The sequence below is a fragment of the Rattus norvegicus genome, chromosome 8 (assembly GCF_021556685.1).
Source record: "Rattus norvegicus strain SHRSP/BbbUtx chromosome 8, alternate assembly SHRSP_T2T, whole genome shotgun sequence".
In the NCBI taxonomy this organism is placed as follows: domain Eukaryota; kingdom Metazoa; phylum Chordata; class Mammalia; order Rodentia; family Muridae; genus Rattus; species Rattus norvegicus.
Window position 1 is genome coordinate 114,858,690 of NC_141541.1, and position 26,783 is coordinate 114,885,472.

The 26,783-nt window shown below is 51.2% G+C and overlaps 3 protein-coding genes across 14 annotated transcripts; 2 read left to right on the top strand and 1 right to left on the bottom strand.

Annotated features, from left to right (window-relative positions):
• Positions 1 to 1,784: 1,784 nt before the first annotated feature.
• On the bottom strand, positions 1,785 to 7,558 carry Parp3 (poly (ADP-ribose) polymerase family, member 3). Of its 8 annotated transcripts, none has more exons than XM_087561376.1 (11): positions 7,403 to 7,558; positions 6,673 to 6,856; positions 6,061 to 6,186; positions 5,695 to 5,883; positions 5,400 to 5,535; positions 5,083 to 5,309; positions 4,679 to 4,828; positions 4,440 to 4,526; positions 4,068 to 4,245; positions 2,828 to 2,983; positions 1,785 to 2,351 (listed from the first exon to the last, which is right to left on the bottom strand). In XM_087561376.1, the coding sequence occupies exons 2-11, from the start codon at positions 6,847 to 6,849 to the stop codon at positions 2,182 to 2,184; spliced, it is 1,596 nt and encodes a 531-aa protein (XP_087417502.1). In that variant the 5' UTR covers positions 6,850 to 6,856; positions 7,403 to 7,558; the 3' UTR covers positions 1,785 to 2,181.
• Positions 7,559 to 8,222: 664 nt separating this feature from the next.
• Positions 8,223 to 16,878, top strand: Rrp9 (ribosomal RNA processing 9, U3 small nucleolar RNA binding protein). Its single transcript, NM_001108778.1, is given in 15 exon segments — positions 8,223 to 8,361; positions 8,601 to 8,683; positions 12,122 to 12,231; positions 12,589 to 12,656; positions 12,741 to 12,782; positions 13,465 to 13,591; positions 14,320 to 14,444; positions 14,526 to 14,618; positions 14,987 to 15,087; positions 15,178 to 15,312; positions 15,395 to 15,457; positions 15,617 to 15,762; positions 15,844 to 15,923; positions 16,532 to 16,605; positions 16,710 to 16,878. Coding segments are annotated over 15 exon segments (1,437 nt in total). The 5' UTR covers positions 8,223 to 8,265; the 3' UTR covers positions 16,804 to 16,878.
• Positions 16,879 to 17,583: 705 nt separating this feature from the next.
• Iqcf1 (IQ motif containing F1) lies at positions 17,584 to 24,153 on the top strand. Of its 5 annotated transcripts, XM_087563461.1 has the most exons (6): positions 17,726 to 17,789; positions 18,986 to 19,051; positions 19,272 to 19,421; positions 21,544 to 21,733; positions 22,135 to 22,239; positions 23,706 to 24,153. In XM_087563461.1, the coding sequence occupies exons 4-6, from the start codon at positions 21,731 to 21,733 to the stop codon at positions 24,144 to 24,146; spliced, it is 549 nt and encodes a 182-aa protein (XP_087419587.1). In that variant the 5' UTR covers positions 17,726 to 17,789; positions 18,986 to 19,051; positions 19,272 to 19,421; positions 21,544 to 21,730; the 3' UTR covers positions 24,147 to 24,153.
• Positions 24,154 to 26,783: the final 2,630 nt, after the last annotated feature.

The following is a 26,783-nucleotide window of genomic DNA, read 5'->3' on the forward strand; positions in this document are numbered from 1 at the left end:
TAACCTTGGGGGCGGGAGAAGGATGCATGTGGCCATTATCAGCTTGTGTGAGCACATGCTTCTGGATGTGCAGCTGGAGTGTCATGTGCAGGGCCACCTTGGGAGAAAGGAAGCCTGTGGTCAGCCACTGTAGCACAAATAAGCTGGGTTAGACCTCATGCTTAATAAACCTGCCTGTGAGTCTGGGATGTAACTCATTGTTGGATCACCTCCCTTAATATGCCCCAGGCTCCATTCAGTCCCTGAGCACGAAAACTGAAATGAATGGCTGGAGAGGTGGCTCAGCAGTTAAGAACAGACTGTTTATTCTTCTAGAGGTTGTGAGTTCAATTCCCAGCAACCACATGGTGGCTCACAACCATCTGTGATGGGATCCGGTGCCCTCTTCTGGTGTGTCTGAAGACAGCGACAGTGTACTCCCATACATAAAATAAATAAATAAATCTTAAAAAAAAAAAAAAAAAAAAAAACAAGGGCTGGAGACATGACTCAGTGGTTAGGAGCAGTGACTGCTCTTCCAGAGGTCCTGAGTTCAATTCCCAGCAACCACATGGTGGCTCACATCCATTTGTAATGGGATCCGATGCCCTCTTCTGGTGTATCTTAAGACAGCTAGTGTGTACTCAAATAAATAAAAATTTAAAAAAATTAAAAAAACAAACAAACAAACAAAAAAACAACCTAAAATAAAACCTAAGAAAAACTGCCAAATGCTGGAGAGAGATGCAAGGCAGTGGCAGGATGCGTTAACCAGTGCCTCTTCAAATATCACCTTAGGAGGCAAGAGTCTGGGGCCACAGCCATGACCAGGCTAAGAGGAATTAGAGGGTACTGGGGATCACTCTTTTAGATATAGGGGGGCCTGGCAGGGAGAGATGAGACGGACCCAGCAATACCACTATTCCAAAGGAAATGAAACCAGTGGTTTGCTGGTTTTCAGCCCTGTTCACAACAACCAACGTGCACATCATTCTGTGCCCCTTGGTAGGTGAATAGGCAAAGAAAATGTGTGGTCATACGATGGAATACTATCTAGCCTTTAAAAGGAAGGAAATGCCGTTGTTTGAAACAACATGGGCGGACCTGCAAGATGTTAGGTTAGCCAGGCCCAGAAAGACAAACAGCACTTGATACCACCTGTATGCGGAGCCTGAAAAAGCTGGACTCAAGAGCAGAGGGGCTTAGGAAGATGTGTGTGCAAAATTCAGTGAGACAGGAGGAATGAGCTTAAGAATCTACTGCACAGGGCTGGAGAGATGGCTCAGTGGTTAAGAGCACTGACTGCTCTTCCTGAGGTCCTGAGTTCAAATCCCAGCAATCACATGGTGGCTCACAACCATCTGTAATGAGATCTGATGCCCTCTTCTGGTGTGTCTGAAGACAGCGACAGTGTACTCATATATAATAAATAAATAAAATATTTTAAATAAAAAAAAAGAATCTACTGCACAGCACTGACTAGACAGTGCCAATGTGAAGTCGTTTTCCACCTCATGATGGTGACACGTTCTCATGAACATGACATGGAGTGGTTCTGTCACTGTGGGTAGATTCTGTGTACATAGACTGAGATGACAGCGGTGTCATTAGGTGGTATAATCTTAGCAGGTACAGTCCATCACCGACGTGAACATTGGCTTCTATATTTCTGAGTCAGGGTCATCATTTAGCCCAGGCTGACCTTGAACTCACAGTGATTCTCCAGTGTTAGCCTCTCAAGTACTGGGATCATAGCCGTGAATCATGCCCTGCTTCAAAATATTGGCTTTGACTCATGACTGTGATTCTTTTTAAAGATTTATTTATTTATTATATGTGAGTACAATGTTGCTGTCCTCAGACACACCAGAAGAGGGCATCAGACCCATTACAGATGGCTGTGAGCCACCATGTGGTTGCTGGGAACTGAACTCAGGACCTCTGGAAGAGCAGTCAGGGCTCTTAACCGTTGTAATTTTTTTTGAGACATGTCTTACTGTGTAGCCTAGGCTGGACTCCAAATCTCAGGGTAAAGTGTTTTTCTTGCCTCCGCCCCAAGTAGCTGAGGCTACGGGTGTGTGCCAGTGTGCCTGGCACATGCTGTATTCTTGGGAGGCAGACAAAGTGATATGATATGAGAGTCAGAGAGAGGAGGGTGAAGATCGTGGCCCGCCAGGGCAGGACCTGGGGAGGGCAAGCAGCTCAGAGGTGAATCTCCAGCAGGTAGCGCAGACGGCACTGGCTCTCCTTGTAGATGAGGTACTCACTCTGGCTGAAGCTGGAGCTTTTGAAGGATGGGCATGCCACAGGTCGGCCTTGAGGCACCACCACGGGCTGCCCATCCAGCTGTAGTTCAATGTCCTGGGCTGGATCTGCAAGGGATGGTGGGCCAACGGGGTCACTGGCGCCTAGGGCTACTTTGTTTCCTATGACTTGCCACTTGCTACAGAAAATGGTACCTTATCCCCCATTCTTCCCTGGGAAAGTCCTTAAGCTAGCACTCAGCCAATGACGTGATTCTTTATATCCCTCTTAGCCACCCTGGAGAGAGTTGTTACAGTGTTTGCTGGGTTGACACAGGGAATCAGTTCCTGCATATTTTTTTTTTACATAATTTTTTTCTTTTTTCTTTCTTTTTTTTTTTTTTTTTGGAGCTGGGGACCGAACCCAGGGCCTTGCGCTTGCTAGGCAAGCGCTCTACCACTGAGCTAAATCCCCAACCCCTGCATATATATTTTTTTAATCTCTCTATAGTCTACTCTCTCTGCTGTCTTCTTTCTGAAAATTCCTCCAGTCTTTTATGTCAACCCTACTTTTAGCTGGAGACAGGCCTAATATCGGGGCTCACCAGGCTCTGTTTGGCCTCGGGCGATGACGCTGTCAAAGCCAGGGGGTGGACTCTTCAAGCTGGGATCATCCATGGTGATGTGGTGCTCTTTGCCGAGGGCCACCTCGCCCAGGAACATGTAGCCCACCTGGTGGCTCCCACAGCGCATGGCAGTAACTAGGGGAACACAGAGGCCTCAGCGGTAGGAGGAGGAAGCTCAGGTCCCTCCCTCATCTCGGCTGCAGTGGCGCTCTAGTTCCCCCCCAGTTTTGCAGCCCAAGGAAGCACTCGCGTTCTTCCAGCACATCCTGGCCTGACCCCTCCCACTTCAGGCTCCTCCCTGTCCCCTGCGGCTCGGCCCCCATAGGCTCTCGGCTAACTGAGTCAGCCATGGTATCCCAGCCTGGGAGCTAGGGAGGGCTACATTTCTCTGGCCTACCTTATTCACGTTCTCATTGACCTCCCTCAGGCCCCACCACGGACTCTTTTGATTGGGTCTCTTGAGGCCCCACAGCCAGTCTTTCTTGGGATACTGTGTCATCTTGAGCCCCGTTTGTTTTGCTTAGACCCTTGCTTTCTTGGACGGGTAGGTGATCATGGCACCCTCCACTGATCAGGACAGCCTGGGCTGATAAGGTCACTAAAGTGGAGGATACCCTGCCCATGAACTTAGAAGTAAGTGGAGTTACCTTTGACCTTTCCCCACATACTACCGCACTGCCTCACACGCCCGGCTCATGAGTTCTTTCTCTCATTTCTGCAGCCCTGAGGCCAGAGCCAGTGCCCAGAGAGGGAGGGAGAGAGACAGGGAGACAGACAGAGACAGAGAGACAAAGACAGGGTGCAGCTGCTATTGCCCTCTCTACTGCTCCAGTCACAAGATTCTTCAAGTGCACATCCAACCCAGGCTCTCTGTGAAGGCTCCCTTGATGGTCCCATGTCCCTGTTCCTCTTCACCTGATACTGCTGTGAATTTCCACACAGACCGAGCTGGCCTGCTGAGACCTGGCCCACAGAGCCTTCACCCCTCCCCTTCAGGATTTCTCTTACTCTGGAGACTGTTTGCTCTTTCTTATCTGTCTCCTCTCTTCTAGGATGACACATCCCCACTGCCAGGTGCTTCTTCAGAGTCCCTGAGCCCTGGGACACCTCATGGTGTACTCTGGACAGTAAGGCCCTCAGAATTTATCTCTCAAGACTCAGCTGAGTCCGTCTTGGTGCCTCCATCCCCTACCCTGGTCTTGACCCAGGGGTGCCTCACCATAGCTAGCTGACTTGCTGTTCTCCGAGGCAAAATAGATACCCTTGCCAACACGACCACCTGAATGCGGCATGATTCTGAGCCCACTGGTCAGTATGGCAGCCACCACGGCCACGTTGGTGCCATGCCACAGCAGCCTCCGATTGCCCAGTTTGGAGTGGGCCTGGAACCTGTCTCCCTGAGTGGGGGGAAGTAGAAAATGGTAGTGACATGCTTCGTGAGGGTTCAGGTATCCCTCCCACCGGTCACCGGCGTACACTCAATCTGGTGGAAACTGGTCAGGGTTATTAAACAAGCTCAGCAGGGGGCAGATAAGTAAATGTTATCCTTCTAAGGGACAGGGTAGTGATATAGGGGTTGAATCTCCCTCACCTCCCCTTCTCGGTTCACTTTCCAAACATGCTGCAGGTCTGGGCGTCTGTAGCCGTTGCCAGTCTGTTCTAAGTAGGTCTGTATGGCCTGTGAAGAACAAAGGCCAAAGGTGGGAGACTTGTGGACCAGTGCCCTGTGGTCTTCCCACTCCAGAGCTCTCCTTACATCTGGGCACACAGGAGAGAATGCTGCAAGCTAGAGCTCCCTCGGTATCTGAAGGACAGGTGGGCAGTGCTCACCTTGTACTCGGACTCCCCAGGGTCCAGCAGTTGAAGCTGGCACTTGAGGAGCTGGTAGTCTCGATCCAGTGGATGGGGTACCTCTTCTACTTTCTCCTCCTCACCAGGGGCTGCCTGCAAGGTCTGCGCCAGCTCGATGTCCGCTAGCACCTAAGAGAATAGGCACTGGACCTTGCCTGCCGGATGGGCTTCCACTTCCATGCCCAGCCCCTCCCATGTGACACATACCCCCCCCCCAAGCCTCCGCTCTTCCATCCCCACCCCATCTCTCTGTCTGGCTCTACCCTCCCTTGGCTCTCGGCCTGCCCCTTGCTGCCTATCCCTCTGGACCACGTGACCATCCGCTTCGCTTCTTTCATCTTTGCCCAGCCTGCCTGGTATCCTCTGGGTCAGCCAGCCCTCACCAGCAACATGTCCTTCTTGGCCTGAAGAATGTCAGGGGAGTTGATGGGTGGAGGTCGGCTACGGCCGAAGTTGTGTGGGATGACAGTGTAGAAACAGGAGGACAGCTCTTCCAGGCTCTGGCCGTCCCCTGTGGGGTTTTTCATGGCCTCCTCTAGAGCTTCCAAGGCCTCGAAGCCACGAGCAATCTGCTGTTTGCTCAACTTTCCCAAGGGCATCTTCTTCACATCTGGGGGTGGGGGGGGGTGAAGGGATGAACTCAGCCCCTGTAGCCCCTGATATCAGGGGCCCCGTCACCCTGCTGAGAGCTCCTCCTCACCCAGGTTCATGAGGGTCATAGCGTTCTTGAACATCTCTTTGCTGAAGATGTTGGTGATGAGTTTCTGGGTGGCAGGGTCTAGGGAGCAGGGCTTAAACACAGTCCTCACTGGGCCGTCCACCTGGGGAGATAAGGCCTGCATGGGCATTGGGCAGGGCGCCCACACAGGGCAGGATGTTAAAAAAGGCTGAGGTCAGACAGGGAGGCTGGGACTCTCAGGGTGTGAGGATGTGCGGCAGGCAGTCCCTTCCCTCTGTCCCCTCCTGTCCCCTACTGCCCTCTACTGCCCTTTCACCTTCACTACAGCCTCTTGGGTCTCTGCTTCTCCCTGAACTTCTATAAGTGTGTACTTGTTGGGATGGGCCACGAAATGGTCTCTCTCCTCCCATTTGTTTTTAGTCTTCTCCCAAAATTTCTTCTTAAAGTCCTTCTTTGCATCTTCCAGGCAGCCGAAGTGGTTCATCTTGCTCTGGCCCACCTCTCCCTGCAAGGGACAACTTTCAGGGGTGCGCTCTACCAAAAATGTTTGCCGGCCTCTGGGCTGGGCCGATGGCCTCTGAACAGCTGGAGATGGAGTGAGAGGGTGGCTCTTTGGATCCCCTTGAAGTGTGCCCAGAGAAGGGAACGTGGGGGAGGGCAGCCCTGGTGATGGCTCACTCACCACTCGGCCCCAGCGATTCCAGCAGGAGAAGCGACCGCCCTCCTCCAGCAGCTGGATGATGTAAAACTTATTATTGTTGTTACCGATGTTGGTCTGGTTCAGGGTACAGTCGTAGTCCTCGTGGACCTGTGTAGAGAGAGTCCGGAAGGCAGCTTGGCTGGGCATGGGCTGGGTATCACACTGGGGAACATCAGGGGTGGGGATGGGGGGGGACTTGTTTGGCACTGGGTGACTCTGCTCTTGGGGTCACAGTCTGACTGGATGTGATGAAGCCCCTGTTGTGGACATGGGAATTTGGAGAGAGATGCTTCCTGGGTTGGAGGAATCTGGAAAGGACCTGGCTCTGCCCTGAGGGCTGAGTCTGAAGGAACACGGAGGAGGGTCCTGGGGAAACTGAGCCAGGCCCCTTCCTTAGTGTTATGTAAGAGGTAACATCTTAGTGTCTGGTGGTCAGACATGATACACCTTGACCTGATGGAATAGCAGCCCACGTTGGTGGTCTTCAGAAGACATGTATGCAATCCCTGGCTTACTGAGAGACACGGAGCTACTGGGCTAGGACGGAGAACTCGAGGAGGAGAAGGCTGTGGTCTGAACATGGGTTCAGCTCACCTGAATTCCGGGGTTCCCGCTGAGTGGACATGGGGGATCCACACGGATGATGCGATTACCAGCAGGAGCTGCTCTGAGAGCCTCGGCAGTGGACCGGAAGCTGCCTTCCTCCCCTGTGCCCTGTCGTTGCTTCTTGGAGCCCTCGGTTTGCATGGAAGATTTCCGTTTTGGAGCCATGGCTCTCCTGGGGCAGGAGATAGGGAGCGTTCAGATTTGCCTTTTTTCTCCTACTCCTCCTTGGTATACAAATCCCCATCTTCAAAACTGCGCTTCATACCTCAGAGATGCTCCTCCCTAAGTTGCAAGTACAAGGTTAAGGAACCCCGGTCAGTTCTGCCCAGCCTGGGGCTAGGGAGAAGTTGCCTCCCTACTCTCTCCTGCTTGAGGTGTGCCCTGAAGTGGTAGAAAAAGTGAAAGCGGGCTCACCCCTCCCACTTCTGGGGCACCTCCCTTTCTAGAACATTTCCTCCTTCTGTCAGTCATCTGGCAAGGGCTGAATCATCTGAACTATAGGACAAGGACTCTATAAGTAGCTCTGCAGCCGGATCTACCTCTCTAGAGCTTAGGACCAAGTGGTGAAGAAGCCTTTTGCTAACAGTCTAGAGTTCTGGGGTGCCAGCCAAGGTTTCAGGTAAATGGCTTTCAACTAACTGCCAGAGAGCAAAAGCCACTTTAACCCGCCCTTCCCTGCCCTGTGGAGGACTCCAGGGCAGGGCCAGAGGACACTCACCGAAAAGAAACGGAACCTTGAAGAGGTGGCTGTTATTCTGTCTGGTATTAGGAATGCTGAGTGTGCCTCCTAAGAAACAAGTTCCAAGTCTGGGCTCCCATCTAGTGACCCTTCGTGAGCTTTCGGTTTGTCTTTGGTAGGGATTTCCCAGCAACCACCAGAGGAGGGGAAAGAGCTTAGGGGTGGTGTAGAATTCCAGTTATTTGGCCGCTAGTGGGGTGAGTCAGAGGCTGGGTAGGCCGAGGTTGTCGACCGGTCCTACAGATGAGAAGACACTAATCTAGACATCGAAAGCCGCAGGGACTGACTCGCCCCTCATGTAGCTTTGATTAGGCACACGCAGCATGTTATTTGCCCAGTGAGTTTGGCTCTGGGTTCAGATACTGTCTCCTCTCCAGAGCTGTCGGAAATCCATTCCCTATGTTTTAAAAGCCTGGCTGGGTTAGCTTTATCGCCGCCCCAGCGGGGGCGGCGGGGGGTGGGGGAAATCACAGAACCCCGCACCTCTAGCTCCCCCTTGTGGCCATAATACGCAAGCACAGGCATGCCCTCCTGGCCCCACCCCTCCCTGGAAGCAGGGAGTTAGCAGAGCGCAAGCGCCACAGGTCCAGGCCGGAAACAGCAGGAGAGACTTGCTTCCTACTCCAGGCTGGCGACGGAGCCTATAGGAGTTCTTGGAGGCGTGGCTAACTGAACCGGTCCAATAGACGATTGGAGGCGTGACAGGATCTTCTAAAGGGTCCAATGGAGCTGCGGAAGGCGGGGCCCGCCTCGCCGTGGGACCCTATCAGTGTTTCGGGTCTTGCCATGTGGCCGGGGTTTAGCAGCCATGTGAGTTCTTCAGTAGAGGCTGCGGCACCTTGATGAACAGTATGTCGACCGCCGTGGCAACTCGTAAACGGGCAAAGCCAGCTCCCGGGCCCGGGGCGGCCCCGGTGGACGGCAAGCGGCGGCGAAAGGTGAGCATGGTGTTTTCCTGGGCGCGACTGATCTAGTTACTGGGACAGCCATCATTCCATCCCAGGGCCCCCATCGGAGCATGTGTGTATCTTCTCCAAGGGCTCTTTCAGAAGGGAGCCTCCATCTCTTTTCTTCCACCCACCAAATCCTGGAAAACCTTCTGCTTGGCCAGGGCTAGGTGCCAGGTTCCTTTCTCAGTCCCGGGGCTCTTGACCAAGAAAGGATGTTGTATTTCCAGGTAGACTCTGCTGCAAGCAGAGGCAAGTCCAAAGGTGGCGGCAAAATGAATGAGGAGATTTCCAGCGATTCTGAGAGTGAGAGGTGAGTTGTTTTCTACCGAGAGAAAGGATAAACTGAGGCTCATGGTGACTAAAAAACTCGGTGCGACTGGTAACAGAGCTGGGTGTTTGGCTCGAGATCCTGGGTCTTTCCTTCAATTTCTGGCAGTGAAATGTCGTTTATCTCTGATGCGAGTCTATGGGAAGGACCCTGGGCCCCTGGGGGAGGGAGAGCCTGAGACCTTTTTTGGCTTCATGACATGGAGGCAGGCACAGGGCTGGATTGATTGAGAGGCAAGGGGTAAAGTGTACAGAACACATCTTAGTTTTCACACAGCACCACATGACTGGAGTCCTTGGACTCCATTTGAGATGAGTTTTGTCCAAATGATCCTACAGCTTCAGCTTTCTGAAGAATTAAAGCTAGAGAGTGTATTGTCACACATGTAGCCTTTCTAACATTAGGGACTTGTTTCACCGTTTGGAACACAGGGGAGCAGGCAAGTGGAGAGAGGCGGTGTAGGGAGGCGTGTGTCTTGGAGGCATGTGTTGTGAGAACGGAAGAAGCCTTTTTAAAAGTTGAGCCTGGAGAGATGAGGAGTGTGGTGGAGCGGTAGGGAAGAGGTTCAGGGATCCGTGACAAGTCTGGGGTGTTAGTGTGCCAGGGTGGGAGGCTGAAAAGATGAGCGGGCAGGTGACTTGCATATGGAGTTGAGGGAGGTTTGAAGTCTTCCTCATTCAGCTAGTCATGCGATGGCTACAGGGTTTCCAAGGATAGGGTGTTATACCTGGGGTGGAGATTCTTAGTCCCGGGAATCCTGAAACTTTCTGTATAAAAAGGATTTAGTAATTCTGTAGTATACCCCCAGATGGGATTTCTCTGTAGCAGCTATCCTGAAACTCACTCTGTAGACCAGGCTAGCCTTGAACTCAAGAGCTCTGCCTGCTTCTGCCTCCTGAGTACCAGGATTACAGACAGACCTGGCTATCAATTCTGCTTCTAAAAGTGAATATGTGTTGCCTTTTTTATTATTATTATTTATTTATTTATATGAGTACACTGTAGCTATCTTCAGACACACCAGAAGAGGGTATCAGATCTCATTACAGATGGCTGTGAGCCACCATGTGGTTGCTGGGATTTGAACTCAGGACCTCTGGAAGAGCAGTAAGTGCTCTTAACCGCTAAGCCATCTCTCCAGCCCGAATATGTGTTGTCTTAACTTGCTCATAGAAACTTTTTTTGAGGCAAGGACTTTCCATGTAGCCATGGCTGTCCTGAAATTAGCTGTATAGATCAGACTGGCCTCAACCTCAAAGACATCTGCCTGTTTCTGCCTCCAGGACCTGTGCTAAACACTTTGGTTTCTGTTTGTTTTTATTTGTGCGCGTGTGTGCGAGTTTGTATGCACTGTCTACATGCTGATGCCCAGGGAAGACCTGAGACATTGGATCCCCTGAAACTGTCATGTCAGGTGGTTGTGACAGCACCTGAGGGATGCTGGGACTGTAAGAGCAGCAAGAGCTCTTAGCCGATCAGCCATTTTTTTCCTGACCAATCTTTACCCACTCTTCAGTATTTTAATTAACTACAGAATCACCACCCCATTTTCTTCTGCTGATCTTCTAACATGGGCAAAAGTAAAAATAAATGTATACACACATTAAATTCAGGGCTGAGACAGTGTTTCTTTCAAAAGGGATTTTTTAACAAAGGGTGATGCTGGGCGTGGTGGTGTATACCTTTAATCCCCAACAACTGGAGGCAGAGGTGGACAGATCTCTTGAGTTTGAGGCCAGCCAGGGCTACATGGAGAAAATATGTCTTGGGAAACAAAACAAAACAAAAAAACAGAATTGCTAAATCCTGTTTATAAAGTCTGAGCCCCCTTACCTCTAACCAGCAGTCTGCTTTTCGGTGTGTGACCTTAAAGAAGAGTCTGATTGGGCACATTCAGGAAGGACAATAACTCTGGCCTTATTCTTCCTCAGACATTATTTATTTATTTTTTTTGGTTCTTTTTTTCGGAGCTGGGGACCGAACCCAGGGCCTTGTGCTTCTTAGGCAAGCGCTCTACCACTGAGCTAAATCCCCAACCCCTATTTTTTTTTTTTTTTTAAAGGCAGGGACTTTGTAGCTCTGGCTATCCTGGAACTTGCTATGTAGACCAGGCTGGCCTCAAACTCAGAGAGATCTGCCTTCCTCGGCCTCCTGAGTACTGGGACATGCTCCAGGACACTGTTGTTCCTCACAGGTTTTAAAATCCCTTCTGGTGGAAGTCCTGGGCAAGGGTGCTGAGAAACAGCGGGTAGCAGACCGGATGTCTGCAGGCTTGTGATAGAGGGTGCAGCTGCCTTGGACTCCTGGCTCGAGAGTTCTCAGCCCCTACCTCAAGCTCCCAGGAACAGGTCAAAGCCGGACCTGTCTTTGAGTGAAGGGAGTGTCCTGAGCTGGCCCAGGGACACTAGGGCTTAGAAGGGACAGCCAGAAACTCATCATACATGGCTTAGTTAGTACTGCGTAGGATTCACGTGGAGCCCAGTCCTTGGGGGAGGACGCAGGAGCAGCAGGGCCAGGGCAGCCCCAGTATGTCTGTGTCTGGGGTTCCTTTGGGACTAGACATTCTCTGTCTTGGAGGGGTTGTCATCCTGGCATTTGCCTTCTCTGTTCTGTATGTTGGATTTCCTGTTTTCAGTATCCTGTGCTTTTCTCCTTTAATTTGGAAGCTCAGTAGAAGGACAGGATCAATTCCCTGTCACTCTGTATACCTGACAATGTCTTTTTAGCTGGGAGTTTTAGGGATAGTCTTTCTTATTCTAGCTCAGGCTGACCTTGAACTTGTAGTCTCCTTGTCTTACCCTTCTAAATTCTAGGATATTAGGTGTGCCACTCTACCTGGCTTGACAGTGTGATTTTCTGGTGGATGGTGATTAAGTTCAGGACCTCACTCTGTCACTGAGCCATACCCATGGCCATGTCTTCATTGGTCACCAGTTTATCCTGGTTCTTCCTCCTCCTACTCCTCCTCTTTCTCCTTTCCCTCCTCCACCTCCTCCTCCTCGACCTCCTCCCCCTCCTCCTTTTCCTCTTCCCTCCCTCTCCCCTGCACTGGCTGTGGACCCCAGGGCCTCAAGGATGCTTGTTTACTCTGCCACTAAGCTAAGCCTGCAGGCCTGCCACTTTTTACTTCTGATCTTTTGTATATAACTTGGCTTCTCTTGAAAGCTTGTGGAATCTTCTCTTTCCCTTTTTGTTGAAATGTTGTGATAATTTCCTGGTGTTGGGAGCTGGCTGTTTTGATGACCTTGTGCTGGACGCTGAGTAGGACCTCTCAGTTGGGGAAGTCATGTCCTTTTGTTTTCTGTATGTGTGTCATTGGCCCTGAGGGTTGGCAGGGGCAAGGCTGGCATTGAGGAAGCATAGTTCTAGTGGCCAGATGAGGGGGGCCATTCCCTTAGACTCTATCCCTTCTTCCCACAGCTTGGCTCCAAGGAAAACAGAGGAAGAGGAGGAGGAAGAGCTGGAAGAGACTGCACAAGAAAAGAAGCTACGCTTGGCCAAACTCTACCTAGAACAGCTTAGGCAGCAAGGTGAGCCGGTGGCTTGATGAAGGCCAAGGTCTCTGGTAGACCAGAGCCTACCTCCTACCCGTGTTGCATCCCCAGACATCTGATGGGCCAGTCATGTAGGTTCCCATGGTCACTGGTGCTGCTGGTGTTGGCTACCTTGCAGAGGGTGGCTAGGATCTCTAATGGGCCAGTATATCCTGGGACAGACCAGACCTTTGGGGAGCCAAGCTCAGTCTAAACAAAGGCAGGCAGGAACTCCTGAGGCACCGGGAACTTTCTATAAGATCGGCACTTGTAGCCCAACCCTTGGGTGGAGGGCTAGACATGGGGGAAAGGGGACCACAGCCTTGAATTTGTGGACCATTCTATCCTGCACAGAGGAGGAGAAGGCTGAAGCCCGTGCATTTGAGGAGGATCAGGTGGCCGGGCGCTTGAAGGAGGATGTGGTGAGTAGGGGGGCGGGGTGTGGGTGTGGTGGAAGACTGGCCCTTACCCCAGGTCTTCATTCCTCTCTTCTCCTCTCTTTGCAGCTCGAGCAGAGAGGCAGGTTACAGAAATTGGTGGCAAAGGAGGTGAGTGTGCGGGGCACTGGTATATGGGTAGAGTCAGTGAGTGTGCAGGGCACTGTTATATGGGTAGAGTCAGTGAGTGTGCAGGGCACTGGTATATGGTAGAGTCAGTGTGAGTGTGCAGGGCACTGGTATATGGTAGAGTCAGTGAGTGTGCAGGGCACCTGTGTATATGGGTAGAGTCAGTGAGTGTGCAGGGCACTGGTATATGGTAGAGTCAGTGAGTGTGCAGGGCACCTGTGTATATGGGTAGAGTCAGTGAGTGTGCAGGGCACTGGTATATGGTAGAGTCAGTGAGTGCTCAGGGCACCTGTGTATATTGGTAGAGTCAGTGAGTGTGCAGGGCACTGGTATATGGTAGAGTCAGTGAGTGTGCAGGGCACTGGTATATGGTGGAGTCAGTGAGTGTGCAGGGCACTGGTATATGGGTGAATCAGTGAGTGTGCAGGGCACTGGTATATGGTAGAGTCAGTGTGCTCACGTGGTCGGTAAGCAGTTGGCTTAGTGTTTCTCAGGCTGTTGGGCTCTGTAGAGAACAGTGGACACTTGGGCAGGCATGGTCAGGTATGCAAGTGTCTTATCTTGTAGCCTTGGGTTCTGGTTTCCTCTGGGTAGGGTAGGTGGGTTCTAGTTGAGCAGTGACTTCATGGCTCCTACTGCAGTGACCTAGTCTCTGTCTCTGCAGATCCAGGCCCCAGCTCCCACTGACATTCGAGTTTTGCGGGGCCACCAGCTCTCCATTACGTGCTTGGTCATCACTCCCGATGACCTGGCCATCTTCTCTGCCGCCAAAGACTGCACCATCATAAAGTGTGAGTGAGGCCTTGAGGGTGTGAGCCTGGGGTGGTCCCTGATGATGGAAGCTTCTAGACAGCTGCTACCTCGGAGGGTCTTTGCGATTGGCAGTAGGAGCTTCTAGCAGCCGGGCTTCTGAGCTCTGTGGGGCACAGAGCTGAGGCCTCAACCGGGCAATCGGATTAGAAGGTGTTTGAAGCTCTGCACAGACTTGGATGGAGTCCTCGGTCCTTCTGGGACCTCCACACCTGAGCATAGTCCTCACCTTCCACCATCAGAGGGGGCTCCCAGTGTGCGTCGTTGTTCCTCCTCCTCTTCCTCTTCCTTCTCCTCCTCCTTCTCCTCCTTCTCCTCCTCTTTTTAATGCTTTTATCTATCTTGTGTGTGTGGTGTGCACATATGCATCAGCTCACACGTAGAGATGTCAGAAGATGATCTGTAGGAATCGAGGGGGTTCTGGGGATTGAATTTAGGTCCTTGCACATTGCAAGTGGTCCCCACTGAGCAATATGTCTGTGTTCCAGGGCAGTTCTGTGTTCTTCCTCTTTTGAAGTCATGGCTGCCCTTGGGGACTGTCACCTCCTTTTGGCAGATGAGACCAAGGTGACTTGTGCAGAGGTTCACAGCTGTGCAGGATCCTTCCTTGACCCATGTCTGTGCTGCCCTTTCATTCTGGGGGAGGGGAGGTTCTGAGCAGCCAGCCCTGTCCGGTAGCCCAGTAACTTCTTTCCTGTCTTGGTGGCAGGGAGTGTAGAGACTGGGCGGAAGCTGCATGTGATCCCTCGAGCCAAGAAGGGCACCCAGGGGCAGCCTTCAGGCCACAGCAGCCATATCCTGTGCATGGCCATCTCCTCTGATGGCAAGTACCTCGTAAGACTGGGTTGGCCCTGTGGGCAGGTGGGAAGTTTGGGGTGTGGTATGTGCCTGTGGCCATCACCTTCATTCCCACAGGCCTCTGGAGACCGGAGCAAGCTCATTCTGATATGGGAGGCCCAGAGCTGCCAGCACCTGTACACCTTCACGGGACACCGGGACGCTGTGTCGGTGAGGATCTGGATATTGACCACCTGCCTAGCATGGGATGCTTGCTCAGTGTGCCCACCGGGCCCCAGGCCCCAGGCTTGTCTACAGAGGTCTCTCTGGGTAGTGAGTGGTGTGTGAAAGACACGAGTGTGCTGAAGAGATGGGAAGGATGGAGACCGTGGTCAGCTGATATCAGGGCCACGGAGGGCCTGAGGGTAGGTAGCTGTCTGGGGACAGGCACGAGTGTTCCTGGATTCACACGGGGTTATATGGTACTCAGAGTGCTCTGGGGGAGCAGGATCCTAGGTCATGTGATTTACTTTCAGGAGAGCCTCTCTGGGCCTGCCCTCCGCAGTCCATGCCCTTTGACCCCTCTCGGTTCCCTCTAGGGACTGGCCTTCCGAAGAGGTACCCACCAGCTCTACAGCACTTCCCACGACCGCTCTGTGAAGGTGTGGAATGCAGCCGAGAACTCCTATGTGGAGACACTGTGAGTGTGCCCAGGCAGCTAGCATGCACAGGGTCACGTGTGCCTGAGTTCACATGTGACACCCTCCCTTCCTGCTCTGCTCTTCTCCAGGTTCGGGCACCAGGATGCTGTGGCTGCATTGGACGCCTTGAGCCGAGAGTGCTGTGTGACAGCCGGGGGCCGGGACGGGACCGTGCGTGTGTGGAAGATCCCAGAGGAATCTCAGCTTGTCTTCTATGGCCACCAGTGAGGCAGTCTGCTGGGCTGTGTCGGGCTCTGTGGGCTAGTGAGAGGGCTGGACCTTGTCCCTCATAGCCTCTCTTTCTAGGGGTTCCATTGACTGCATCCATCTGATCAACGAGGAGCACATGGTGTCGGGTGCAGACGATGGGTAAGATTTCCTTTCTGATGTGTCTGGCCACTGTTGCCACCCATGCTTCCTGCCTGCCGGGCCTTGGGCCACATCCCTCAGCTGGCCTATGTGCTTGGTCCTCCCTGCTGTATGCCTTTGTCTGGCTCTTGCCCCTCAGACTACCTTCCTCACCCACAGCTCTGTGGCCTTGTGGGGCCTCTCCAAGAAGAGGCCACTCGCCCTCCAGCGCGAAGCTCATGGGCTTCACGGGGAGCCGGGCCTGGAGCAGCCCTTCTGGATATCGTCCGTGGCAGCCCTGCTTAATACAGACCTTGTAGCCACAGGTGGGTGCTTGCTGAGGTGGGTAGGAGGGACGCTAGGGTGAGCTGGTACAGGGCTTGCTCATTGACTCTCTGTCCTCCAAGGCTCCCATAATGCCTGTGTGCGACTTTGGCAGTGTGGAGAGGGCTTCCGGCAGCTTGATCCTCTCTGTGACATCCCCCTGGTAAGTGGTCTTAAACTCATAAGCCTGTCTTTGTAAGACTCTGGAGACCCCTGGAATGAACAATCTCTGTTCTTCCCATCCAGAGAAGTCTCTTCAGGGCAAGGCCACTTGGCCGTCCCAGAGCCTGTCAGGGACTCCCTCTTTCCTCCTTCTCTATTCCCCAACCCTTACTGGCTCCATCCTGTCCTGCCTTTGTGTACAAGCTGAGTGGTGGGGACCTGCGCTGGGATTGGTTCTATGTAGTAGGGATTGGCTTGAGAACCAGGCTGCTCTGTGGAGTTGACTGTCCACACTGGGGTGGCCTGTGGGTATGTCAGTGACAGCTTGGGTCAGCAGTATTGTCCTGGGGTTTCTAATACCCCAGTGCCAGGAGCCAGACCCGACGTAGCTCTTGACACACTTGATGGCCACTCTCTCTTCAATTCTCAGCTCCTCCCTGCTTGGCTGGTGCTTCACTCCTACCGTTTCAGATAGGAGGCTGAGCCTCAGGGAAAGGGTTGGTGCACCTAACCAGGGCACGGGGCAGCGGCCGTCTACCAGGCTCTTGACTGCTCTTGGGAGCTGTGGTGAGGAATGTTCTAGTATCTCACTGTGTCCCTCTCTCTCAGGTTGGATTTATCAACAGCCTCAAGTTCTCCAGTGGTGGGGACTTCTTGGTGGCTGGAGTAGGACAGGAACACAGGTATGTGTGTGATGGGCGTGCGACTGAGGGCAAGGCAGCTCGGGCTAGGTGGGAATAGGAGAGGGGTGGCGTGGGTCTGCATCAGTGTCATTTGTTCTCTGCAGGCTGGGTCGATGGTGGAGGATCAAAGAGGCTCGGAACTCAGTCTGCATCATCCCGCTCCGAAGGGTCCCCGTGTCCCCTGTTGCTGGCTCCTGACACACCCTTATTTAAGGATTTCCAGGCCCCGCCCCGCCCCCTTTTGTATTAAAGCCTCCTCTTTTAGACTTTGTTCTTCCCTGTTCCTCTGGCTTCTGGGAGGGTAAGGGGTGGTGGTGGTGGTGGTGGTGGTGGGGACCAGGAGGTGGCAGAGGCCTGGGAAGAGCAGGACTCTGCTAGCTCTCAGCTGAAGGCTTGTTCTCAGAGGACTGGGTGGGAGTCTCAGCCCTTGCAGTTAGACAGCCGCTCTCCACTGGGCTGATGGCATCAGAGTTGCCCACCCATCAGCCAAGGAATCACCGCTTTGCATTCCTGTGTGACGGACGGCTCAAGCTAGGGTCTGGGGACCACGTGGAAGTTCACGTAGCCTTCAGTTCAGGCCGACCCCACTTCCCTGCCTGTCCAGCTCAGGAAGCTGGAAGGATACACTGCCCCTGAAGTGGGAGTCTACTGTGCTTGGGGACAAAGTCAGAATCAGGGAAGAGATTTCCAGTGGGATAGAGCTTGGCAAGGATCCTGCTGGGAAGGTGTGTCAAAGGACAAAGGAGTACTGCCTGCCTTTACATTGGGGGCTTCACTCCTGTCATGGGGTACAGCAGTGGATGAGGGGGAGACTGGGAGTGGGGAGGTCAAAGAGTAGGACAGATGGGCAGGTCTTGAAATCTGAAAAGAGATGGATAACCCCCCTCCTATCCCCACACCCCTCTCCCAGGATGGCTTGCGCAAGGTCAAGAGGTACGGGTGCTGGGCCCTCAAGTCCTTGGAAAGTCCCGGGGTTTTATTCTGGTGTGGTAGGAAGCCATGAGAGGATTGGGAGCTAAGTGACTGATCCTGGGTCACATTGAAAAGATAACCGGGCCAATGAGATGGCTCAGTGGGTGAAGGCGCTTGTGCCAAGCCTGACGACCTGAGTTCAGTCCTCAGGACACAGACGGTGGAAGGAGAGAGCTGACCCCTGAAGTAGTATTCTGATGTCCACATGCATGGTAGGTGCCATCCTGATAAATAAATATAAAACTAGCTGCTAGGAGGAGTGCTTACTAGTCAGGGGTGGGGAGTGGGAGGACGGGAGTCCAATCGGGAAACAGTATCGTGACAGGCGAGCAGAGGCAGGGACAATGTGTTTGATGTGGGGGCTTGGAGGTGGAGCTCATGGATGACAGGTGAGAATGTGAGAGCAATGACCAGCGGTGACCTGCTCCCTGAGGTGAGGACAACCAGTTCAGGGTGGAGGAGATTCCTTTTTAAATTTTAATATTTTTAAAAAGATGTGTGACTATGGGGGCTGGAGAGATGGCTCAGCGGTTAAGTGCACTGACTGTTCTTCTAGAGGTTCTGAGTTCAATTCCCAGCAACCACATGGTGACTCACAACCATCCGTAATGGGATTTGATGCCCTCTTCTGGTGTGTCTGAAGACAGTTACAGTGACTCATTCATAAAATAAATCTTTAAAAAGAATGGGTGACTAGAATAGCCAGAGCGTAGAGTGCTGAGGAAAACCATAGGCTCTGTGGGCAGGTAACAGGATTCTAGGTCAGACGGGAGAGGGTCCCAGGCTACACCTGCTTGGGAGACAGGAAGAGTCAGGAATGGAAGGCCGTGCGTAGGTCTGCATTTGGTTTCCTCAGTGGCATGACTGAAGTACTGCCTGTGGCTTGTGTGTGCTTTGCCTCTGGCAGTGTCACTTAAACGGGCTTGCCCAGATCACCTACCCCTGCTTCTGCCACTGGCCATCCTCCAAGCCTCTGGTGATCAGTAGCTCTCCTTGGAGCTGTGTCCATGAGGATTGGGTTCAGCCTGTGACAGGGAGTGTGGTGGGGCACAGCCCTCCCATGGATCCGAAGGTCCTGGAGCCTGGCTCCTGCATGCAGGAAGAGCAAGTCCTGTCTTCTGGTCCTGCAGGACTTGTGCCGCTCTCCCAGGCTTCTCTCATCCGTGTTCAGTCCTGGCTGAAAGAGCACTCCCAGGGTGCGAGATGGTGTTTTGTCTGAGCTCATTACCCACTGTGTCCTGGGAAGAGAGGGAGAAGCCTGGCCTTCACTTCACGTCCAGCCTGCGCCCTTGACCCCACCACAAAGTCAGAGACAATGTGTTCTCCTTCCAAGTCTGTAGAGTTTTGTGGAATGTGAAGAATTCTCCCTTAAAGACAAGTGGTCTTATGCTCTTTCTTCTACACCGAGGTTGAGTACCTGGTTCCTGTCTTTCTACTGGGGACTTCAAGTCTAGACTGGGTTATTCCAGAACCAGTGAGTATTCAGGAACACAGTGCACAAGCACCTGTGCTGACTAGTGTAAAAGGCAGTTTTGTCTCTGGCAGCCCTTCAGCACTGTATTAATGCTACTTGGTCTCCCAGACCTCTAACTCCAGAGCGATACGGCCACCTTTATCAGTGTCTGCATCGCCCGCAGCATAGCCATGAGCATTCTCCATGGCCAGTTACGAAGAAAACATGGTTTTCTTCCTAGAATCACCCTACATCAAAGTGACTTGGTCCCAGTCACAGAAAACAAATCACAAAGTGCTAGACTTGGGAGGGCAGCAGAAGAAACTCGCTTCATCTCCACGGCTTTCAGAAACAAAAGCTGGGCGCATCCCTTTTAAGATCTTGGAATTCTGTACGTACTTCATTATTTTTACGTCTGTGTGTGCTTGTATGTCTGTGGATGTCGGGTGAGTGCAGTGGCCTGGGACACCAGCAGATGACAATGATCCCTTGGGGCTGGTCTCACAGGCAATCGTGAGTGTGGGTGCTGGGACTGAGGCTTGGTCTCTGCAAGAACAGATATATTTTTCTTAATCACTGAGCCATAGCACCAGCTGCTTAAAAATGTCTTTTTAAAAAATAGTTTTTCGGGGCTGGAGAGATGGCTCAGTGGTTAAGAGCCCCGACTGCTCTTCCAGAGGACCTGAGTTCAATTCCCAGCAACCACATGGTGGCTCACAACCATCTGTAAAGAGATCCGATGCCCTCTTCTGGTATGTCTGAAGACAGCTACAGTGTACTTATATATAATAAATGAATAAATTTAAAAAAAAATAGTTTTTCTTTGGGACTGTAAACTCCCCCAGATGTCTCTTATGTCTGGATCTCCCACCAATCCCACCCAGAATGACACTGAGGAATCGGAGTCACGCTAGGCAATTATTCCTTCCAGAATCACGGCCCCATAGGTGTCTTGATCAGGGTCTCAGTGTTTTCTTAGAACGTGAGATCTCCTCTGCTGTGTTATTGTAGCTCATTGTCAATGTCAGCTGACCTCTGGTGAGGTGCTCGTGGCAGATGGTAGGAGCATATGTATGAGAGATTACATCATTCAGTAAGAAGCCGGAGACTCAGGGTGAACCCTGCAATAGTTCGTCCTAAGGGAAGCAACGTCAGTGACCTAAGGACCTTGAGGCGGACCCCAACTTATCTCCTTTTTTAAAAGCATTTTTTAAAAGATTTATTTATTATATATAAGTACACTGTAGCTGTCTTCAGACACACCAGAAGAGAGCATCAGATTCCATTACAGATGGTTGAGAGCCACCATGTGGTTGCTGGGAATTGAACTCAGGACCTCTGGAAGAGCAGTCTCTTACCTGCTAAGCCATTTCTCCAGCCAACTTACCTCTTTAAAGGTCTTTTTAAAGGCAGAGGCAGGCGGATCTCTGAGTTCAAGGTCAACCTGGTCTACTGACAGGGCTACCTGGAGAAACCCTGTCTGGAAAGTCCAAAAAAGTTTAGTTTAAATGACCCCCCCTCTCTTCCCCCCTCCCCCCTCTCTCTGTATGTGTGTGATTTGAGAGGTAAAAAAAAAATCGTCACAAAATCCTGTCCCCTACCCTTTCCAAATAGAGGCTAAGCATCTTTCTGTAACCTATGCCCACATCCTGCCTTCCGTAGCTCCCTCATCCGTTAACTTCACACTGACACATCTATCCTCACGATATAACCCCCTCCCTTCAGTATGCTCCCCTACTCTATACTAAACATGCACATTCTGCAAGGACTACCCAGTGACTCCTGGGAGCATGAATCCGAATGAACTCCAGGCCTCAGGCTGCCAAGATGGGTCTTTGGGAGGTGGGAAGGGCAGCTGAAAGGGCTCCCCTTGTGTAGGCGCTGTCTCTCACTGTCGGGTTGCATCCCTGTCATCTCTAAGGGCAGAAGAAAGAACGCTCAACCCAGAACTGAGATGGGGCTAGGCTGGTTCTTGGGGTCTCCTGGGCGCTGGATGGGTGGGTGAGGTATGTTGGCCATCCAGTGCCTCTGTCCTCACCAGTGGTTGTGTAAATGCTTCGCCTCCCTTGCGTTCATGTTCAGATCCATGTATCATTGTTCTTATATTGCTCAGATGTAGCCAGTGATCTGAGGTTTCTTTACTTACAGATGTATCCAGGTAAGAAAGATCAACTCATTTTTACCTTTTGAGACTCTGAGCTAGCTTTGACCCCAGAGCAATCCTCCTGACTCAGCTTCCTGAGTGCTGGAATTATAGGCCACTATGTCTGACTTAACTTACTGCTTTTTGATATATAGTATTTGAAGGTATAAGCAGTCTATGGCCAAACCACCCTGAATGTGCCCCATCTTGCTAAAGGTATGTGCAGACTATAAATCATGAAATAAATCATTGATTACTCAAAAATGTGAACGAAGTGTTATCAGTGGTTCATTGTACGCCTTTACAGCAATGATTCCAGTGATTCTGGTGATTCTGGCCTTGAAGCCAGGGTTCTGGTTATTTATGGCAGAAAAAGACCAAACAAGCAAACAGGCATCACTTTGCCTTCTCCTTGGGAGTGACCCAACTGCTGCCTGAGTCACAGCCACCCTTATGACATCATGGGCCACCCTCCTCTGCTTCCTGCTCATGCCAACGCTGGAGCAGCACAGACCTGAGGGGATTTGAACCATCTACACCCAATCCATGCGTGAACAATGGTGAGCAAGAGAGGGCAGACACATTATGCTTGTATGTCCCCATAGGTCTCCCGATGAGGGGACCCTCTGATTCCTGAGTCTAGAAAGGGAGTAGCTGTGTGGTGGTGCCACTCACCTTTAATTCCAGCACTCGGGAGGCAGAGGCAGAGGCAGAGGCAGAGGCAGAGGCAGAGGCAGAGGCAGAGGCAGAGGCAGAGGCAGGCAAATCTCTGAACTTGAGGTCAGCCTGGTCTACAGAGCGAGTTCCAGAACAGCCAGGGCTACACAGAGAAACCCTGGCTCACGAAATGTAATGGGAAATGAGAGAGTCTGGGGAGCTCTGGAAGTCAGGGATGTGTGGGTACAGACCAGTGAGGGGAGATGGCAGCCCCACCCTTGACTTCCCCAATTGCTGAGCACAGGATGAGGAGCAGCAGAAGCCTGAAGAACTTAATGCACCCACTGATGATGGTCCTCAGGAGAAGCAGGAGCCAGCTGATCTGTCCTCAGAAACAGAGAAGGCAGAGGTAGGAGGAGATTGGGCCTCGGTATCTCCTCCAGCCCTTGTCCTTTGCATGGTCCAGAGCTCAGAGCTGGGGCAAACAATTCCTTACCACCACTCTCTCCCATTTCATTTTTGGGCTGAAACTCTGGTTCAGAAGTGGAAAGCAGACAATGTTAGCATGAAGCTGGAAACCTGACAGCTCAGACCAAGGGACTGGGGCTGACTCAGGGAACAGGTCTATGGAATAGAATAGCTAAGATGTTGGGAAGTTGGCTTAGAATTGCGTGTGTGTGTTTACCCTTCTGCACATATGTCTGCCTGTTAATTAAGATGAGAAGTGTGAAAATCATCAGGTAATCATGGGAGGCTGAGACACTTAGGAGAGAGGTTGAGGCCAGCAAAAATTCCATAGACCCAACACATATACACACACGCACACACACACACACATATGCACACATACATATATACACACACACACTCATATACACACATTCATATACACATTCACACATATGCACACATACACACTTACACTCACACACATGCTCACACATATACACACATGCACACATATACATACACACACATACACACTCATACACACATTCACATACACACACATACATATACACATACACTCACACACATACATACACACATACACACAGATGCTCACATGCATACACACGTGTACACATACACATATACACACTCATACACACTCATACACTCATATATACACATACTCATACAATCACATTCACACACATACATCTACACACATCCACACTCACACACACATACACACACATAGATTCACACACACACACACCACACACAATGGGGGCAGGGTGGGAAGAGAAGACGAGACAGAGAATGAGGAAGAGAAGATTGGGCTGTATGAGTTGAAAGAAACATCACGTGAGGGGTTGGGGATTTAGCTCAGTGGTAGGGCATTTGCTAAGCGCAAGGCCCTGGGTTTGGTCCCCAGCTCTGAAAAGAAAGAAAAGAAAAGAAAAGAAAAAGAAAAAGAAAAAGAAACATAACATGAGGGCTCAACAAGTGAGGGGAAGGTCGAGGACTAGGGGAGAGTCAAAAGGGACAAATGAACAAGAGGCCCTAGAAGGTTCTAATCGCAAGGGACCTGGTAGGTGGGCAGACTCAGCCTGGCATAACCACTTCATGTGCATAGGGTCACAGGTTTTGCTCTCAGCCTGCCAACCTAGTCTATGGGAAAGCTGGAACGTCAGGGCTGAGACTCAAGGAACACGGCGAGCTGCTAGTGGCCTGAAGCTAGAGGGTGAAGGACAGAGGCAGGACACCAACCCAGTCTTCTAGTCCCAGCCAGTGACCTGACCAAAGCTATGAATTTCAGTGAAGAAGGGAAAGGCAGTGATTGACAGGGAATCAGGGCCCTTCTCAGCATCTCCTTGTGCTGAGGTAGATGAGGAAACTCAATGAGCATTCCCTCTTTTTCTTTGCAAGTCCCAAAAAGACCAGGAGCTTTCTGAAAAGGCCCAAGCTGTAAAGATCCAAGCTTGGTGGCGCGGCACCCTGGTACGTCGGGGGCTGTTGCACGCGGCCCTCAGAGCCTGGATCATTCAATGCTGGTGGCGGCTGATACTGACAAGGATTATGGAGAAGAGGCGGCAGTCTGTGCTGGACACCTTCCAACAGGAGCAGTGGGCAGTCGTCAGGTTGCAGGCCTGGATCCGCATGTGGCGCATCCGCAGGCGGTACTGCCGGTTGCTCAAGGCTGTCCGGACCATCCAGTCCTACTGGAGGTGCCATGTTTGCTCTTCACGGGGTGTCATCAAGGGCCAATACCGAATTTCGGCCAGCCAGATGCATCTTGAGCTGGAGGTCTTGCTGGATTCAGGGCCTTGTATTGTGACCGAATGTATTCCCCTCCCAATAAAGCAATGAGGTGGTAGATTCATGTGGAGTTTCTGTCTAACGAATATTCCGGGAGGACATGATGGGAAAGTCTTGGCATTTTGTTTACTAGCTCCGGGGAAGTGGCAACCCTAGGTCCTTGTCTCTTTGCTGGACTGGCTTTTCATCTCCATCCTCAGCTTTGAGTCTAACTTGATACCTAAACTGGACGCCCTTCCTCCTCCTCATCTTCTTCCTCCTCCCTTTTTTTTTTTTTTTAAATTTTTTGAGATAGGGGTTCTCTATGTAGCTCTGGCTATCCTGGAACTCTGTAGACCAGGCTATCCCCAAACTCAGAGATCCATTGGCCTCTGACTCCCCCGTGCTGGGATTAATGTGTTACCCCTCCCAGCCACACCGGATTTTTTTAAAAAAAGATTTATTTATTTATTACATATGAGTACACTGTAGCTGTCTTCAGACACACCAGAAGAGGGCATCAGATCCCATTACAGGTGGTTGTGAGCCACCATGTGGTTGCTGGGATTTGAACTCAGGACCTCTGGAAGAGCAGTCAGTGCTCTTAACCACTGAGCCATCTCTCCAGCCCCACAACAGATTTTTATTCCCATTTTCTCGTGAGCCCCCTAAGGAGACTAGGTTCACCTCTTCTCCACATCTGGCTATTGTGGGAGATTCTACAGTGTGAGTGGCCAGACCTCAGGTGATATAGAGCTGAGGAAGTTCTAGCTCTGTTTTCCTCTGCAAGTGGTGATTCTGCCAGAGCTAGGCTTTCTGAATGACTCTTCCTATGACATGTTGTCCACAGGGTGGGATTAGGGTTGGGTAGTGGTTAAGATCAAGAGGTAGCTCAGAGGGTTGGGGATTTAGCTCAGTGGTAGAGCGCTTGCCTAGCAAGCTCAAGGCCCTGGGTTCGGTCCCCAGCTCCGAAAAAAAAAAAAAAAAAAAAAAAAGAAAGAAAGAAAAGAAAAGAAAAAAAAAAAGAGGTAGCTCAGGCTAGGAGGCCCCTCTTCCTGTCTGGATATTGCTATCCCCAACATACTTACAGAAAGGGAGAGTCTCTGAGATCTAGGTCTTTCCATATAAGACTGCCTCGTCCTGCGTCTGTTCAGAGAGTCTTAGACCCACACTGACTTCTCCGTTCTTGCCTTCCTGTGTCGCACATTTGGTGTCTCAGGGTAAGATGCCCTGAGCCTGGGTCAGATCCTTGGCTCTGCCTCTCACTGTCACTTGGCCATGTCACTTCTTTCTGAGCCTCAGCTTCCTGAGCTGGGCCTTAAGCACCACATTTTAGGGCTGAAGGTCAGGTACATATTTTTGTCTCTTGCAAGCATCTCATTGTATACCTTAAACATACACATTGTTAATTACATCTCAATAGAGAGCTACAAGGTAATCAGTGTCAGTAACAAAGATACAGACTTTACAGACTGGTGCTTGTTAAAAAAAACAGTAGCCAATGTTGACCAGTTGTAGCAAATCCAAAGAGATAGTGGTACATTCTTGTGATCTCAGCACTTCAGAGGGAGAGGCAAGAGGATTGCTGCAAGTTCAAGGCCAGCCCAACCTACGTGGCAGACAGAGCTCTGTAGCAAAACTCTGTGTCAAAGCAAAAAAAAAAAAAAAAATCCTGGCCTTCTCTGTGGGCAGTCTGGAAACATATTTGTGCCAGCGTGCACAGGCGCAGCTGAGCTGACTTCTGTTTTTTTTTTTTTTTTTGCCTTTCAAGACAGGGCTTCTCTGTGTAGTCCTGGTTGTCTCATCTTGATTTGGAGACCAGGCTGGCCTCCAACAGCTGTCTCTGCCACCCAAGTGGTAGAATTAAAGGCGTGTGTCATCACATCTGGTGCTGCTTGCTTCTGTACCTACACTGGAATTGTATGAGACCTTCAATCCCACTGTAAACTCAGGTCATTCTATGACTCCCCTACCAAATTACTCTTTTTTTTTTCTTTTCTTTTCTTTTTTTTTTTCAGAGCTGAGGACCGAATGCAGGTCCTTGTGCTTGCTGGGCAAGCGCTCTTCCACTGAGCTAAATCCCCAACCCCTCAAATTACTCTTTTTTTTTTTAAAAACAAAAAGAATTTTTAAAAATCATGTGTTGTGGTTATGTCTGTGTGAGGGTATGTGCAGGTGTGTACAGATGTGTGCAGGTGTGTACAGGTGTCTGTGGAAGCCAAAAGAGGCTCTTGGGTCTCCTGGAACCTGGGCCATATGTGGTCATGACCCATCAGGAATGGCTGCTGTGAACTGAACTCAGGCCCTCTTCTAAGAGCAGCAAACGCTTTTAACCACTGAGCCGTCTCTGCAGCCCCATATCTCTAACTCCTTTTTTTTTTTTTTTTTTTTTTTCCGGAGCTGGGGACCGAACCCAGGGCCTTAACGCTTGCTAGGCAAGCGCTCTACCACTGAGCTAAATCCCCAACCCCTTAACTCCTAATTCTCAGTTGGAGATGACTTCTGGTTCCCACAATTGGAAACAAATGGGATCTTCCTTGTGGTGACAAGACAGTGACTGATGCCAGTGTCCCTTCTGCACAGACCTGCCCCTACCCTGCCTGAGTAGTGGCAGACCCTCTCGTTGACTCTTGGCCTCCCTGCACTTTGAGTGGCTCAGGCTTCTGCTCAGTCAGAGCCCCATTTCTCTGCAGAGACACTGCTCATCCA